Source organism: Odocoileus virginianus, chromosome 18 (genome assembly GCF_023699985.2).
Source record: "Odocoileus virginianus isolate 20LAN1187 ecotype Illinois chromosome 18, Ovbor_1.2, whole genome shotgun sequence".
Lineage (NCBI taxonomy): Eukaryota > Metazoa > Chordata > Mammalia > Artiodactyla > Cervidae > Odocoileus > Odocoileus virginianus.
This window is the reverse complement of record NC_069691.1, coordinates 21,228,180-21,247,050: the sequence shown is the minus strand read 5'-3', so window position 1 is coordinate 21,247,050 and position 18,871 is coordinate 21,228,180. Positions and strand designations below refer to the sequence as shown.

General features: G+C 39.0%; 1 protein-coding gene across 6 annotated transcripts in view; it reads left to right on the top strand.

Moving 5' to 3' along the window:
* Positions 1-18,871, top strand: part of GLIS3 (GLIS family zinc finger 3) — a 540,750-nt gene that overhangs the window by 210,011 nt on the left and 311,868 nt on the right. For 5 of the 6 annotated variants that reach the window (XM_070480424.1, XM_070480425.1, XM_070480423.1 and 2 more), the window contains 2 exons: positions 9,416-9,623; positions 16,085-17,201. In XM_070480424.1, coding sequence (XP_070336525.1) covers positions 9,416-9,623; positions 16,085-17,201 — 1,325 coding nt within the window. The remainder of the gene's footprint in view (positions 1-9,415; positions 9,624-16,084; positions 17,202-18,871) is intronic. The other variant, XM_070480426.1, reaches the window with a different exon arrangement.

The following is an 18,871-nucleotide window of genomic DNA, read 5'->3' as shown; positions in this document are numbered from 1 at the left end:
TTAAAAAACTAAAAATAGAACTACTATGTACATGCTAAGTCGCTTCAGTCATGTCTGACTATTTTGCGACCCTATGAACTATAGCCTTCCAGGCTCCTCTGTCCTTGGGATTCTCCAGGCAAGAATATTGGAGTGGACACAGACATAAAGAAAAGACTTTAGGATTCAGTGGGAGAAGGAGATGGTGGAATGATTTGAAAGAATAGCATTGAAACATGTACATTACCATATGTAAAATCAAGTTCGATGCATGAAATAGGACACCCAAAGCTGGTGCTCTGGGACAACCTAGAGGGATAGGGTGGGGAGGGAGGTGGGAGGAGGGTTCAGGATGGAGGGTACACATGTATACCTATGGCTGATTCATGTTGATGTATGACAGAAACCATCACAATATTGTAATTATCCTCCAATTAAAATAAATAAATTTTTTAAAAGAAGAATACTGGAGTCGATTGCCATGCCCTCCTCCAGATGACCTTCCCCACTCAGGATATGACTGAGAAATTCCACTCTTGGGTATATATCCAAAAAACACTAATTTGAAAAGATACATTCACCCCAATGTTCATAGCGGCAGTATTTACAGCTGTCAAGGTATGGAAGCAACTTAAGTGTCTATCATCAGGCGAATGGATAAAGAAGATATGAGATACATACACACATAGACTTACACACACACAATGGAATGCTACTCAGCAATAAAAAAGAATAATATTTTGCATTTGCAGCAATGTAAATGGACTTGGAGAGGGCATTATGCTAACTGAAATAAGTCAGAAAGAGAAAGACAAATATTGTATGATATCACTTATATGTGGAATCTAAAAATAAACCAAACTAGTGAATAAAACAAAAAAGAAGCAGATTCATAGATGAAGAAAACACACCAGTGATTACCAGTGGGAAGAGAGAAGAGGGCAGGGGCAATATAGGGGTCGGGGGCAAAAGGTTATTATGGGATTATATGAAATCCCATGTGTGAAACTTTTTGAAAATTGTAAAGCACTGTAGATTTTAAAAGATCTTTCATTCAATTAGAAAAAAAATTAGGTGTTTCCTAATCATTTCATGTGTTGATTAGAACTCTTTCCTACTGGTCAGATGCTCTTTGGGGGAAAACCTAATGGCCTAGGCCTCTATTAGTATAGCACAGCAGTAAGCCCATAGGTAAGTGCTTAGTAAATGTGATCTGTTCATGGTTTTGGGGAAACTGGGGCAGTTTTCCCACGAAAGTATGCTTCCTTCCTCTTTTTTTCTCATCTTTTCTTATATTCATGGAAGTCCTCTTTTTACAGAGCAAGTGTAATTTCACCTTGAATTCATATATCTTTATAGATTAATCACATGTGTAAGCCTTGATGTAAGTCTACTAGATTTTATAGTAAGCAAGAATTGTTTAGCTTATCTATGTATCTGGACTCCCTAGAGTATATACTATAGCACAGAGCAGGAGCACAGATAAATGAATACCTAATCAGTGAGCAATGCATTTATGCCAGTACTGGTATTTCAGCTTTTCAGAGTAATGGTTTGCTTATTTAACAAATGTATCTGCTCTTGCCCCATGGGATTGTTAGAAAATTGGTCCAGGGAAAAGCAGTAAAATGTGCTTACATTTCCTCTTTGGTTTTCTAGGCTAATTGTTGGTGAACTTTATTTAACACTCTTGCTTCACTAAGAGTCTCTATGGAGCAAAGCAGCTTTCAGTTAACTTGGCAAATCATTACAAGAGAGAACAGAAAGGTCAGCATAAGCACTCTGTACTAATTAGTTGATAATTGATGTACAATAGCTGACTGATGGGACTTTAGAATATAAAGTTTGGGAATGCTGTTTAATATATCTTTACATCTTTATGAGGTGGTTTGGAGCTGTGTGTTCTCAATAACATCTTCTCAGGAGTGCCCAGTGGTGGGGAGTAAGAAAACTGAGACTTCATGTCCAGGAATCCAGGGCACTGAGTGATACAGAAAGGAATATGATATTTTTTAATCTCTCAGAATATAAATACGATTCCATTTAATGCAGGGATAAAATGAAATGAGTAATGCTGGTGATTCCATACTTGGTGGCCAACATTCCTTAATACTGACTAAGGTTCGAAGAGTGTTAGTGTGAAAGTTATATTCTTTGTGGGATAAACTTGGTAGATTCAAGCTGAACTCCAGGGGGCAAAGTGGTAGGGACATTGCCACAATTCATGGGAATCTTAATTAATCTGGATTAGGACTTAATCTATTTATTATTTGGTATTGAGTAACTAATTTCAAACTGGAGTTACAAAAATGCCTTTATATGACCTCCTCCTTTAATTTTTTAAATTTATTTATTTTTCCTCCTCTTTATTTTTTTTTAATTGGTGGATAATTGTTTTACCATGTTATGTGTTGGTTTCTGCCATGCAACAATGGGAATCAGCCATACTTATGTATATCACCTCCCTCCTGGCTCCCATCCCACCCCTCTAGGTCATCGCAGGGCACCAGGCTGGCCTTCCTGTGTTACACAGCAGCTTCCCACTAGCTGGCTATTTTACAGATGATAGTTTAAACTTGATCTCCTAAATCTTTATCAACCAATTACAACATATAATCTGCAATCTTAACTCTTAACTTGCTTCCCTAACCATTGCTTTCTTATGCTGTCATTTACCACCTTGTGGGCTTCTCCTCATTGTTTGTCCAGCTTCTCTTTAACATACTCTTCCATCCTTTATCCTCATCTCCACCAGATTAATCGTGGCTGAACTTGGCTTCGAGTGAGATGCACCACTGTCTGTAGCACAGGGTTCCAGGTGCGTGTCAGCAGGCCAAATACAGCGCAGCATCTGGCTTAGCTGGTTTGAAGTGAAGCCTATGAATTTGCATTTTTGAAAAACTTCCTGGTGACACTAATGTGCAGCCAAGTTTGGTGCCATTGGTGAATGCATAATGTCCAGGTGTTAATTCAAGCCCACCAGCCTGACTAAACAAGTCCTTTATTTTCTCCCCCTTTTCTGGTGAGATCCCCTTTTTGCAGGCAATTCTAATTTCTCATTTCCTTAATACATACCATGCCTCCTTCCTGCTGTTTCCATGTCTGCACCTTACTATGTCCTCATTCATATGCTCATTTGTCCTTCAGTTTTAGCTCATTGTTTTCTAAAGAGTGTGCTTTAGTATGTTAGCCTTGGGTGAGTCAAAGGGGAAAAAAGTACCCTAAACAAATATATTTTGTGTATTATTTGCTCCTCTCGGAGACTTATTATGTGTATTTACATTTTATAAAGGCTCTGAGAAGACCTGTAATAAAGAGATATGGTTAATTAGAGTTTCCCAAAGTTATTTGACTGTGGATTTGTCCATGACCTCATGTAACTTGTTATTGTTGAAAGCCTTTGGACTTCCTGAAGATGTGCTTTTTTGGTTAAGATTTTTCTTCAGTGAATTATCCAGTACATAGAGATTTCCCCCTTTTCTGAACTCCTGTCTCTGTACTTAAGATTCATGCTTTATTCTTACAGTCAAGTATCATTATCTGGTTATTCCTAGGTAAGTACCTCTTATCTCTACGGAGTTATTAGCACCATGGAGGCAGGATGCTCTTCTCAGTAGTCCTTCCCTCTCCTAAGTTTTATGCAGTTTTGACTGTTTGTAACATGCATTAAATTTAAATGTTTTGTTCCTAAATAAGGAAGCTAGCAATTTCATTCTGATTCTCTTCTTTTGGTGTTCTTAGTCATTTACCCTTGCTTTACTAATATTTCAGAGTAACATATTGCTACAACTTCATGAACACATGTACATACTTACATACTTACATGTGTTCATGAAGTTGTCACTACTATATCTCTGCAGTGAAACATTACAAATTTGATAAAACACTATATAATAAGCCTAGTATGTTTAGTATGCAAGAACTTATCTCTAGTTTCAAGGAGGAGTATGAATGAAAGCTGGGGAGAGTCTAAGAGTAAGAAGATGGGAGTGAGGAAAGGCCTGAGGTCTGCAGTCCATCAAGGGGAGGATAAATCTGCTGTGTGTCAAGTGGAAGGTGTTGGGTTGGGAGGTATCAGCATGTAGTCCTTAGTCATTCAAGAAAAGAGGTGCTAGAAATAACAGAAAGGTACCATAAATGAGTTCTTTAATAAAATATAACTAACATTTATAATGCATAAGTCCCAGGCCCTAGATATATTACGTATATTAGATCTTTTAATCCTCAAAACAACTCATTGGGGTAAGTAATAGTAGTATTAACTCCATTTAGAGATCAGAACACTGAGGCACAGAAAGCTTGTGTAACTTGCCCAAGGTCACATGGCCATTCAGTGGTGGAGCTAGGGTACAGATCCATGCTTATAATTATTGTACTGTTTGCTGTTACTTCTCTCTTCTTTTCTTTGTCCGATTTTCTACTTTTCCAACAACATACAGCTCCGTAGTGTCCACTGATTTACCATTCCGTTCTTGAAGATCCACTTCTGCAAAATGTTTCTTTGAAATTCATGATCCTGGATTGGAAAACAATTGCTCTAAAGGTTACTATTGGATAATTTTTAATATTTGAGTATAAATGGTGTATTACATACTAGTACTATATCATTGCCAAATGTCTTAATTTGATGATTGTGTTATGGTTACCTATTTTGGGGTGAAGGGCATAATAATTAAAATATTAACAGGCTTATATATAGCGAGCGATGGGTCGATGGTTAGATAGATCGACAGATGGAATTTATCAATTGATAAATTAGATAAAGAAGATTCATGCACTGTTATTAGAACTATTCTGTAGATTTGAAGTGTTTTACAATGAAAGATTGGGAAGAAAACCCTGATCCTTAAAGATGGTAAAGTATATGATAATATGTACTAACCCTTTTAATCCTCATAAAGGTACTAGGTACCATTTAGGTATTAGGTACTAGGTACTATTACTTTAGGTATTAGGTACCATTACTTTCCTCAGGACCTCACAGGATACTGAAGCACAGAGACTTTTAAGTACCTTGCCCAGTGTCACATAGTCAGTGGATGGGTGAGACAGACTGAAATCCTGGTATGCTTTATTTCTGTTTCCCAAACACTCTGCATATGTGTTGGGTTGAACTATATAGAAATTGCTCTTATTTGTTCATGTTTGACCTGTAAAGAAAGACATTTCATATGACCCAACCTAGGAGCAGGGCTCTCTTTTATAGAATGGCTGTTTTGGTGTTCCTCTTCATTGGCAGCTCTTGGAATCTCGATGGGACTCTCGATGGGACTCTTGATGGGACTCTTGTCTGTCTTGCTCACCATTGTCTCCAGGGACTGCCCAGCTCATGGTTGGCATTCAATTAGTCAGTTGACTGAGCAATAAAAACACGAAAAGAACTGATTACTTTTCCTTACCACCTCTCATATATATTGTGTCATTTATGTTCCCCCAATATCTGTGTCATTTTTAGAGGAACCAGTGAATAAACATAAATTGTTCTGAAAGATGCAGCCTCAGCAGGGATAATTGCAACACAGTCAGCTATTTGACTTCAAGAGAACTCTTTTAACTAATGAAGATGTTAATTAAAAACACGGTTTTGCTAAGATGACCTGTCAGTTCAGGAAATGCAGAACATCTGTACTTCCCACAGGCATGCAGCGATTTTGGTTAGGATGTATGTGGTACTTAGAATGCCATCCACTCTAATCCTTATTTGAGCAATAAACACATTTTTAAAAAACATTGTACAGTCTCTAAAAATAAGCAGTCTTTAAAAATGAAACCAGCACACAAGTAGTTGGCACATCTGGTAGTCAGACAAGTTCTATGGTTTGTTTTCAGGGAATGACAAGCCAAGGAACATTCAAACTTGGCCAGTTGAAAACTTTTCTTCTATCTGTGATGACACCTGGTTTTAAAAAAAATTGGCTCCAGGCTCAAAGCAGAAAGAACATTGGAAATGGGTAAAGAATTAAATAGTATCATTTACTTGTATCTTGTTTTATGCAGGGAATTATGAAGAACTGTTTTCTTCTTACTTCAAGAAAGAATGCAGGAAAAAAAGTGATGACAGGCATGAACAATAAAAACAACAGCTGCAACAAAATTCACAACTAACATAAATTCAGTACCTACTATGTGCTAGGCAATGTGTGGAGTCCTTTGTGTGTATAATACTAGATGCACAACAACCTTATGAAGTAGTGTTCTTTTTATTCCCATTTTACAGATGAGAAGACATAGACATAGAGATAAACACAAATATTTACGTAATTTGTCCAAGTCACACAACCATCCTGGGTTTTGGGTTCCCAAGCAGGCTGTCTTCAGAGCCCAAACTACAATACGCTAGACAATTCTGAGCAACTTGGAGGTATTCATTCTGTCCAGAATTATGCAAAAAATTGAAGTTAGATGCTTGCGTTGAGCACAGTGGTTCTTGATCAAAGTATTACTTGCCTCCACGTGTGAGAGTGATGATGCCATTTTCCAGAACATTCTTAAAGCTGCTCCACAAACATTATATGTTTCCAAGAAATTTACCATTTAGCTTCATGGACACTGTATGTAATATCTGTCAGAAGTTGTCACTCCTCTATGGTTAGATGAGGCTCAAGTTGACTAGTGAATTCAGGAGTAGGAGGTGTTATTGTGAAAATGATGGAGAGACTGGGGAGGGGAAGACTAATGTTTCTTTATTACAGTCAGAGAAAAAGTACTATGAATGTGAGAATCCAGGGTATAGGGTTACAAGGGCAGCCTTGACCAGTGTAAAATTCCAGCCTAGGAAGATGGATTTATAATTACCACTCCCACAGCTTCATTTTCCACCCGTATCTCTCATTAGTCACACTGTGGAGAAACATCAAAGGACTGACTTAGTTGGAGTCTGTTTTTGAAAAATGGTACGGTTTTAAACAAGACCAGGAGGACTTTAGTGGAAATAATGTCTCAGTAGTTAATATCATATATTAAAATCCTTTATTTTCATTCATTCATTCATTCTTAGCTTCACTGACAGATTTTATTGTGTACTGTACAGGCCTTAGGCTAGGTGCTGAAGAAGCGGTGCTGTCTCAAGCAAGAGCTTTGTCTCTAAAAAGCAATCAAGTATAAATGGATGACAGTCATGTACATTTCAGTTCCCTGAAGGTGCTGAGGCAAATTTGTTCTAAAAGACTGTGGGGGAACAAAAAGAATAATTGATTAGATTTGCCCAGCTGGTAGTGTGTGAAGGGAGTCATAGGGAAGATGATCTTTGAAGAGAGAGGCTGATCACTAGGTAGACAAGTTAGGGTAAGGCTGTACCTAGCAGAGAGAAAAGTGTGAACAAGAGAGGGGTTAAAATAATTTTTTCAGCAGTCTTATTGGTATTTGTCTATTCTAAGGTATGCATTATTTTCACATCAGAATATCTGTGAAATAGTAACACCATGTACCAGTTTGATGTTTTTACTGGTATATGAAATAATGGTATGACTTATATGGCATCTAAGATTTGATGAAATGATGTATTAATATGCTTTGGCACCAAATAGCATTTCTTGGGTGTGCTGATCCAGCTGCTAATATGTCTTTGTTTTGGAGGTAGGTATTAATATCTTTTTATTGTGAAGGAAACAGGCATGAAATGGGTGAGTTCCTTAGATAAATATATGACACTGAATTGGACAGAATACTTGACATCTAATATTGCTTTTAGTAGCAGTGGCTGGTAGGGATGGAACCTGGGCATGGAATTCAAGTGTCTTATATACTGGACATTGCCTTTTTCCAAGATAAAAAGGGAATTTGAAAAGCAAATTGCATGTAGCTTGTTGGAATTTAAAAAAATCTTAAGCTTATGATCATTGCACAAAAATGTACCCACTCTCTTGGTGTAAAGATGAAACCCTGATGGTACAGTGTTATATGAACTATGAAAATAGAGAGACTATCTATGACTGATGTTTCAAGGCACAAGAAGATACATCAGATATAAGCAGCAGAGAGAGGGTAGGTTCTGGTTTGTGTATCTGGAAAAAGTTAGGAGACGTTTCTGTTGGATCTTGGAAAGTATCCAGGAAAGGAACTAAGCATCCAGCACCTAAACTTAAATATGCAGGTGCCATGAAAATGCATTCTCATAGAATTTGTTTCTGCTCTGTCAGTAAATCCCTGTGTGACCTTGGGCAAGTCAGTTACCACTTGGATTTTAGTTTCCCAGAGGCCTGGACTGGAGAAGGCTTCCTGCTTGCTAAAGATACTGTGACTCTCCTGGCACTTTGGAGATGTGAGTTCATTGAAGAGAGTGTTGGTGATTATGCTGAGGTCTTGTTTATCCTTAGTTTTGTGGGCTCTTGGAAGAGAATGTTACAAAAGATGGAAAAATCATTTTCTTGGTTATTTATTTTTAAAAAGACAAAATAAAAAATTATATTCTCTAAAGCTAAGTAAGGAAGGTTACTGTGATGCTTTTCTACTACTTTGATCCCAAATATATCAATGAGAAAGATGAGGAATTTGGTGAGAAAACTTTAGAGCCTAATTTGCCAGGAAACCTAGGATCATATTTCTTTTCATTTGCCTGAAATGGGAACTGAGACTTGACCAAGTAGTTTGCAAAAAATGTTTGAAAAAGTATACCCATGTAAAAAGAATGTCTAGAATGATTCAACGACTATTATTATTTTTTTTAAATGAGTCATGGCAGTGTTTGCCTTTCTCCTCTTTGCTTTTCACTTTTCCGTAACGGCACAGATTCTTGAGGGTTTCTTTCTTTTTTTTTTTCTTTCCCCTCTGGTTATGTACCAAAGTTTTACTACATTCAAAGATTGTTGCTAATGAAATGAAAAATCTATGTCAAATTTGGTTAACATACTACTTTTAAAATGATGTTTTAAGGCTGTCTTGTCCTGACTTTTTAAAAAAACTGGGTATATGTCCAATGACAATATATTAGGATGAAGAGGAAAAATAAAGATTGGAGAGCCACAGCCAGACTATATCCTTTTAAAGAGGCTTTTTGGAAGGCCAGACTTGAATGAAGTGAACCAGTTAAACAAGTTTTTGTCAGTAGTATCAACTTTCCTTGCTGGGTGATTTAAGATATTAGCTATTTTGGAAAATACATGGTTTGAGATAAGTAATCCCATCTACTTACCACCTTAACCCTTTAGGTAAAGAGATGATAAAATATGATTCTTTATATAACTGGACACTTGAATGTAGAAGGGGCAAAATGTAAGCATATTTTGTATGAGTGGTGATTATAGAAGGGTTTCTATTGTAGCATTATGGATTTTTCATTGGAATTAGAGAAAGCTTTTTGGTATCACTAATACTGAAAAAAAAAGATGATCTAAGGACTGTCTTTAAAGATGAGTCCTGATATAAGTGTGCACATATGTGTATTTACTGATTTCTGATGTAAGGGACATGAAAGCTAACCTGATTCATTTGTTTTTAGGGGCTCTTGGCTTTGGGCCTCAGTGCAAGTCCATTGGAAAAGGCAGCTGCAACAATCTAGTGGTCACCAGCAGTCCCATGATGGTTCAGCGACTGGGACCCATTTCACCTCCAGCAAGCCAGGTCTCCACAGCATGCAACCAGATCAGTCCTAGCTTACAGAGGGCAGTGAATGCAGCCAACCTGAATATACCTCCTTCAGATACCAGGTCTCAAATTACTTTTTTTTCCCCCTTCTTATGTTATAATCACACCCATGAGTGTTTTCCCTTTTCTTCCTGAACACATGCCCACACAACACACATACAGACACACTCATTCTCTCTCTCACTCACTCAAGCAGCTCTTGTACTTTGAGCTTTGTAGGGGAAGGTGTATAAAAACTGTGTGCCGTAATACCATCTTAATTGGGAAGAATGATTTCGTACTTTCTGTCATAAAGTGTGAGTGAAATTAATGCCAACTTTGAGATTTGGGGGCCTCAGTGACTAAATGCATGCATGTTAAGTCGCTTCAGTCATGTTCTACTCTTTGCAACCCTGTGGACTGTAGCCCACCAGGCTCCTCTGTCCATGGATTCTCCAGGCAAGAATACTGGAGTGGGCTGCTCTGCCCTCCTCACGGGGATCTTCCCCACCCAGGGATTGAACCTGCATCTCTTATGTTTCCTGCATTAGCAGGTGGGTTCCTTAGCACCAGCACTACCTGGGAAGCCCCCAGGGACTAATACCAGTATATTAATCTTTTGATTCCTGGTAAAGGTCATATCATGGCTTGGAAAGATAAGATGTTCCATGTATATATGTCTTAGCTGCTCATTTTTCAGTGTTTATGTTGCAGTATCCTAAAGCTGCTTTACAGTCTGTTTTGTCTGTCCATCCACCCATTCACTTGTCTAACCAAGTAATTTAAATATCTATGTTCTGCATAATACAATAGTTGAAGTTTAGGGAGATAGTTGAAAAGTTAAAGATAGAAATTGTGAACTTTCAGACTTTATGATGTATCTGGGAAGACATACTCTCATGTGTGAGTTACATAACATTTCAACATAATGCCTGATTAGGTGCTGAAATAAGTAGGTTCAATAAATGCCATATATCTATCTCATGGGAGATAATTAAATAGGGAAATTATCTCAGACAGATTTTTATATCTCTCAAGGTTGATATTACAGGCTACATAAAACCAAAAACTCTGTTATGTGTAAGGTCTATTTCTATGTTTGAAATGAATTATTTCATCTTTTACAAGTAGTCTTCTTGAAGAAGTACAATCCAAAGTTTCTGCCTAAGTCCCGGATCTGCTGTAACTGTGATTTTGCAAAGGAATTGGACCTCTGTTCTGTGGACCTCTGTACCCTTCTTGGGGGACTGGAATCTGCTGAGATGCCTTGCAGTTCTGGGTTCTATTTCTTCCTCTCCTTCCTCCCCTTCCTTCTTTTCCTCTAATCTTTCTCCTCTTGTGTCTCTGTACTGTCCTAGCTGCTATTCAAGACTCTAAAATCACAGTTCCTGGATGATTTTTTATGCCAATTTTTTTAATGAGATGGGAATGTGTTTTTTCACCTGAGATTTTTGTGTGTGATGGAAAGCTGCTTCTGTCATTTTCCTGTTGATGATTATGCCTTGAGGGACTCTTCAGACTTGCTGAATATTGCATGTAAAATTAACTGTACTCATGGGGTAGGTGTCATTGGGAAGTCTTCAGCTTCCTGTCTGTGGCAAGTCCAGCCCATGCCTTGAAGGCAGAGAGTCATAATTAATGGAGAAACTAAAGGTAGGCAGGGCACAGGCTGCTCCAACCATGCATGTATCTAGTGCAGTCCCTTTCATGGGTCGAGCAGGGAGGGTCATTATCTCAATGTTCTCTAGCATATTTGATTCCTTAGCATAAATTTTTGTATTTAAAAGACAACATCTCTTAGAGATGCATTAACATATGCTTTAACTATGTATTCTGTGAGTCCTTCTATGGAAATAATTTTTTTGCAGGATGAGCAAAGAAACAGGAGTTGGGATGTAGCTTGGTAAAATATCAAATTCACTTTTAGCAATTTGGAAAGGTTTCATTTGTTTGTGATACTTAAACTGGTTTGTGTATCCCATAAGAGGAGAGATAGGATAGGAGGCAACAGTTCAACCTGAAGGCAGTTTGCTATCTAGAGATAAAGATAAGATGGAGAGAGAATCAGCTTTGTGTTTTATTTATTGGGAGCATGCCTGAGGGTGGGGGGCGTGGGGGGGCGAGGAGGAGGAGTTGGGATGGTGAGGCTGGGTAGAAGCTTAAACTGTTCAATCTGAGTGATGGTTGCCCTATAAAAAACTGTAAAATTTATTACTGTTTTTCCTGATGATCTATGTAATTCTTACTAATTGTAGAAGATGTAGAAAATTGTGGACAAGCACAAGAGAGTATATGATAGTCATCCTGAATCCTATCACTCACAGGCAACCATGGGTGAAATTTTGACATATATCCTTCTTGTTGTTGTTTAGTCACTAAGTCGTGTCCAACTCTTTATCGACCCCATGGACTGTAACCCACCAGGCTCCTCTGTCCATGGGACTTTTCAGACAAGAATACTGGAGTGAGTTGCATTTCCTTCTCCAGGGAAATCTTCCTGACCCAGGGATGGAACCTGCATCTCCTGCATTGCAGGCGGATTCTGTCGAGCCATCAGTAGGCAAACATATACATCATAATGACCTACCTAGTATTATATTTATTTTTTTCAGTTAATATAACCAATTTCCTTTGTCATAATCTTTTGTGGTAAAAAAAAATCTTTAGCATCATATAATGTCTTCTTCCTGCCCAAGATTCCATTTTATTAAAAAGTATATAAATAAAGCTCTGATTTTTATCAGTCTTTTATAACTGGGCATTTGTTTCCATTTATTTCAGTATTATAAGTAATACTTTATTGGATCAATTCTGTAACTCTTTTGTTGCACATCTCTTTTTCATGACATATATATGTATATATACATATACATATACATATAGATATATAGTCATTTTCTTGTGCCCCTTTTTGAGGAATTCCTTCTTGTATTTCTTTTGAGCCATTTGGCTTGGTCATCACACCTCTTATGGCCCCAGTAGTTATCTCAGCTCTTGCTTCACCAGCCACCCTAACCTGTTTCACTGATGATTTCTTAAGTTTTTCATATTGCTTTCATTTTGTTTGAGTTATATTTCATTCATATATAGCTTCAAATTAACTGGTCACAGGAAATAACATGCTTAGGATTAGATGAACATCCAGAAATGGCTATTTCTCTCAGTATGGTGATAAAACCACAGCTCTTTGTCACTTTCTTTCCCATAGGCCTGGTGTGGGTAGCAGCAGGGATTATAGAAAAGAATTTTTTGGAATCTTTCTCAATCATTCAACATATTGTTTCAGAAAGAAAACAGAAAATGTGGGTTCCATTTATAGCTTGTGTGCCTTTAAGTCTCTTATACCAGATCTTTTAATCAAGAAGAGCATTATGGACCATGTGTTGGGTATGATATGGGGAAAACAATAGAGGATATATCTGATCAAACTAAGTGACTGCTTATCAAATCTGCTGCTTTATTTGTACTTATTTAAGGATTCTTGGCAACTGCCCCCCCGCCTTTTTTTTTTTTTTTTTTTTGTATCATTGGGAGGAATTTCACAGAACATTGGTTTTATTCTTTGTAAAACAGAGGTTATTTTAAAATTCCAATTTGCTTATGTCACAGGCTGTATTAAATGGAATAATATATAGGGAAAATACTTTGTAAGTTAAAAATGGTTATCATTATATTAATTTACTCACCTTAACCAACATTTTTTTTTTGGGGGGGGGACTTCATCTAACACTCTGGTGGGTACTGGCAGAGATAAAAATAATCACTTTTATTGGAGGTCTTTGAATTTTATTGAGGAAGACAACACCCACAGATGCCTGAAGTTAGCTATGTTTAAAGTTCAATATAGATAGAATATAACTTTTCTGGAAAGAAAACTTTTACTGAGAGCTACTATCTTTGGGGCAGTTTTCATGGATTAGAACTTTGAAATATTAAAAGATCTGAGTAATTGCTCAGAAGAGAGGTGAGCTGCTAGGCAAAGGCCATTTGTTGGAAGTTTTGTTCTTATTAAGTATTCAAGAAGAGAGCTCTCCATTCATATTATTGCCTTAGTGAATAGGACATAGAATTGCTTTCTGAAAAAATATTGATAAGTGTCTTAGAACACTGAGATATCTAAGGAGTTAAGGAATGTGCCTGCATGGAATTATGCTCAAATTTAATTAAGTCATATTTAGGTGTATTTAAAAAAAAATAAGGAACAGCTTTTAAAAATGGAACAAATGAACATGTCTCACTATAGGCAGCCCTCAAACCAAATAGTATAATTTCAAATGCAAAACATATACAGGTGGGTAAAATACTTCCTACTTGCTATTCACTGCCTGACTGGTTTGATCTCCTTTCTTGATCTCTCAAACCAGTCAATCCTAAAGGAAATCAACCCTGAATATTCATTGGAAGGACTGATGCTGAAGCTGAAGCTTCAGTACTTTGGCCACCTGATGCGAAAAGCTGATTCACTGGAAAAGACCCTGATGCTAGGAAAGATTGAAGGCAATAGGAAAAGGGGGTGACAGAGGATGAGATGGTTAGAGAGCATCATCCACTCAATAGACATGAATTTGAGCCAACTCCAGGAGATAGTAAGGGACAGGGAAGCCCTGCATGCTGCAGCCCATGGGGTTACAAAGAGTCGGACACTGAGTGACTGAACAACAAATTCACTGCTTAAAATCTGAAATGCTCTGGTATGACAGTGACCAGGCAAATGCACCATTTAAGAATGTTATATAAACCATCTCAACCTCAGGGTGTAAAGCAAAGTCAGTTGTCTTTGCCTTATATATGACATGACTACTGATTTGAGTTGGGTCGGAAAGCAATTCCTGAATCTCCCTGGGGAAGGGACTAAAAGGCCCTTGACATCCTATCACCAGGAGCCTTCAGCTGAGCTCTGCAGGGAGAGCTTCATGCTGTGGGTATGCTGGGAAAATAATTGAAAGCGTTCATGGGGAATTAAAAAACAGATGGTTCAGAAGCTACTTTGGGACTTGCAAAGGACTTCAGCCCAAATATAAGGATCTGGACAGAGAAAAGAAAATCTGCATTAAGGGCAACTGGACTTAAATTCTTGCTGTGTTTGTCAATGGTAAACATTACCTCGCTGGAGGAAAACACCAGATTGACAGTGGTGTTATCTCTCACCTAATACTGTGCATTTCAGAGTCGAGATGTTTTCTTGCTAATCTCTCATGCTTGTAGGAGACAGTGTTCCTGGGTTCTATTTTGTGAAAAGAAGTAAGAGGAACAGATGGGATGAGAATACTTCTATTTTCCCTCAGTTCTGCAACAGGTTGCTTTATAACAGCTGGAAGTAGTAAGTGGGCTCATCCTGGGAAAGACAGACATTCTATACAATATTTAAAATTTTTTTGTCAGAAAAAAGATCTCTGTAGAAAGCCAATAAAAGCACAAATTAAAAAGCTGGCTTTTTAATATACACTATTCTGAGTTGGGAATATGGTGAATTCTGTCTAGCCTCTTTGGGACAATGTTTCCATCCAAAAGGCATAGCTTTTCCCTTCAGCGATTTTTAAAGCTGATATCATGGTTAAAGCAAAATGAATTTTAAAGTGGCTAGACTACAACACAAAGCATTTTGATATTCAGGCAAATGTTGTGACATGTGAGGCATGTTTTATAAAGGGTAAGAAGGACAGGAGAAGAATTGTTGCTACAGTAATTAAAGCAGATACTTTGCTCTCCGTGCAAATCTGCTCTGATTTGAGGACAGCGGCTCATGGAAGATCCCAAACTGCAGGTGTAATTAAACCTTGCATGACCCACATGCAGAATTCCAAATATGACTCTACTTCAGGTTGTCACTCCCTTATATATTACAGCTGCATGTTATATATAACTTTTTATTTCTGGGTCAATTTGATGTTGTGACTGACTACTGACTACTCATAGTGTGAATTGCTGTCTTTTATAGAAATATGTAAAATTCCTTGATATCAGTGGAACAAATTTGTGACATTATTATTAGATCCTCTGGATGACCCTTTGACTTTGATTTACTTTTTTTTTTCCAAATTAAGCATCGGTTTATGTTTTACATTACCAAATAGATTTCACTCAAACTGGGACTCCATTTAGACTTGTATTCCTAACAATGCCTATTTGTAGTGTGTTGCACATAGTAGGTACTTAATAAATACTTGTTTATTTGGTTTGCCATGACAAGTTTCAATAATTATTCCTAGGTCTCTAATTTTTCCCTGTAGAAAAAAAAGATATATAAAAATATAGCAAGGACTATTTATTATCATTGAAGTATCAGGTTATTTATAACAATAGATCTTTGTTTTATTATTCCAGCAAGCATTAGCCTTTATTTTTCCTCTTGGTAAAATGTTATATACCTGGAACTAAAAGTCTTGGGCTTTATCTTAGCCAAAGAAAGTGTGTTTAGCTGAGAATGCAATTAGGGGAAATACTTAAGAGATTGTCAATGCAATGTTCTTTTAGTTTTAAGCAATCCATATCCTGCTAAAATGTTTGTCTTTTTTTTTTCCTCCTCCTCCGGCTGCTGTTCCAGGTCCCTTATTTCGCGAGAGTCTTTGGCCTCCTCAACTTTGAGTCTGACAGAAAGTCAGTCTACCTTGAACGTGAAACAAGAGTGGTCGCACGGCTATAAGGCTCCCCCTTCACTCTCCTCGAGCCACAGCTCTCAGAATGGCACTGATCTAGGGGACCTAATTAGCCTTCCTCCTGGGACAGCCATGTCCAGCAACAGTGTCTCTAACTCATTGCCATCCTACCTTTTCGGTATGGAAAGCAGCCACTCTCCTTACCCCAGTCCCCGACACTCTTCAGCCAGGTCCCACTCGGCCCGCTCCAAGAAGAGAGCACTGTCCTTGTCCCCGCTGTCCGACGGCATCGGGATAGACTTCAATACCATCATCCGCACCTCGCCCACGTCCCTGGTCGCCTACATCAACGGGTCAAGGGCTTCCCCCGCCAACATGTCTCCACAGCCTGAGGTCTACGGGCATTTCCTGGGAGTGCGAGGCAGCTGTATTCCCCAGCCGTGCTCAGTGCCAAGTAGCCAGAAGGCTGTGCGGGTGGCCAGCGGTGGCCTGGCTCTCCCGGCCTACGACGAGGACAGCGCGCTGGAGTATGAGCGCATGCAGCAGCTGGAGCACGGTGGCCTCCAGCCGGGCCTGGTCAACAACATGGTGGTGCAGCACGGCCTGCCGGACCCCGCCGGCCACGCGGCCGGCCTGCTCAAGACCGAGCGCCTGGATGATTTCCCTGGTGGCGTCCTGGACCTGCCCCCCGCACCCCCTCTGCCACCGCCGCCCCAGCCCCAAGGCCCCCCGCCGCCCTACCATGCCCACCCGCATCTGCATCATCCAGAGCTGGTCCACCAGGCCCAGCCGCTGGCCCTGCCCCAGGCCGCCCTGGAAGAGGATGGGGAGATGGATGACGTTGGGGGCAAGCATTGCTGTCGCTGGATCGACTGCAGTGCCTTGTATGACCAGCAGGAGGAACTTGTGCGGCACATCGAGAAGGTTCACATAGACCAGCGCAAAGGAGAAGACTTCACTTGTTTCTGGGCCGGTTGTCCTCGAAGGTACAAGCCATTTAATGCCCGCTATAAACTGTTGATCCACATGAGAGTTCACTCGGGGGAAAAGCCCAACAAGTGTTCGGTGAGTCTGCTAACGCCCCCTGGAGTTCATTGAAGGTGTATGTGGTTTTCCAAACTCGGCCGCAAGTTGGGGAGTGTTTTCTTTTATGGGGGTGCTGGAGGTCTAGGTATCCATGAGATTTGACTCCTCTTCAGCCTGAGGAAGGAGAAAGTTTCTTTAATTACTAGTGGCTGGGGTATCTCTCCACTTCTAGATTCTCTTCTTCAAATGTATAAGATCAGGGGAGGTTCATCTGCCACACTGTCCAAAATCTTAGAAAATTGATTCCCATCAGGCACCAACTTAGACTTGCTGAAATGTGCAGGGCAGAGAAACACACTGCACCACCAGCAAGCTTTAGCTCTTTTCCAAAGTAAATATTCAGTGACTTCCCCTTCTCTGCAGTAACTGGGTGAGTATTAGGGTTAGAGTGATGGTTCTGATATTTGGAAAGGAACTCACACTTAGCAACTTGGCTAGTAAAATTGTTGCTGCATACACCCACGCGCCTGCACACTGCACACTCCAAGGTTGTCAGATTAATTAATGATTTATAGCCAGCATTAAAACACTCAAGGATACCACAGGAGCAGAATCTGGATCTCCCTGAACTTTCAGGAGAGGAAATTGGGTTAAAATGTATAAAGAGAAAGAACCCAGAGGGGACCTTGCCTTTGGTGTTGAAAGAAGTTGGCATATTGTCTTTCTCCCCATCTCCCCCTTTCACAGCATCAATCCTGGAGCTATCTCTGTTTCTTTGAAAAATTTACTATTTTTGAATAATAGGACTCTTAAATGGTTACACAATCATTTCACACCTAACAGAAACCCTCTGGGTTTACAAGCCGGACATCACACTTGGGACAGGGTGGCTTTGCACAATCTCAGACAGCTCGCTTAACTCTTCGAAAAGGAAGAGCATGTGTTTTATGTTAGTCCAGATGGACAAGAATATTTCTTTTAGAGTTAAAAATCTGAGAGTTGTAGGTATTTCCTGGATATTGAATATGCTGCAGGTCACTTAATGCGTGAAATAATACATATATATGTACATATGATTTTGAAAAGGAACTTATTTAGATGGTGGCCCTGCAGCCAGAGTCCCTTCTTTTTGTATTATGTCTTGATAATAAAGAATCTGGCCCATGTTTGCCATGTTAATGTTTGATTATAGATTGGCCAAGTTGTCGGATTCATGTAAAAGCAAACCAAACAGGTGGTAGTTGTAAGGCAAGTATTAGAAGCACGTTTTTCATCATCCAGTAGGTACTTTTGAAAAGGTTTTAAGAATTTCTGGAGGAATGAAATTGCATTTCTTGTCGTTACATTATGCCCCATGTTATGATTTTTCTTAAGGAAAACTTGAAGCTGATACATTGTAAGAATGCCAGGTTATATGACTGAAAAGAATAATTGCATTCCAGCCAACAAAACCTTACTCTGTCAGTAAGGCTCTGCGTTAAAAATGCCAGAAAGAGACAAGCAGTTGAAGGCAATTCCATTTACTCTGTTTGGAACACACTGGCCTATTGCAGGCAAGAGAGACATTCAGTCTCTGAAGGAAAACAGTCCAACCTTTTAGTTCTGACTAATCCTGGCTGAAAATAGTTTGCTGGATTTGGCTTTACTGAAATAAACATAAAGGCTTGAATTATCCAAAAAATTTTTTTTTTGCATTGCAAAATTAATTT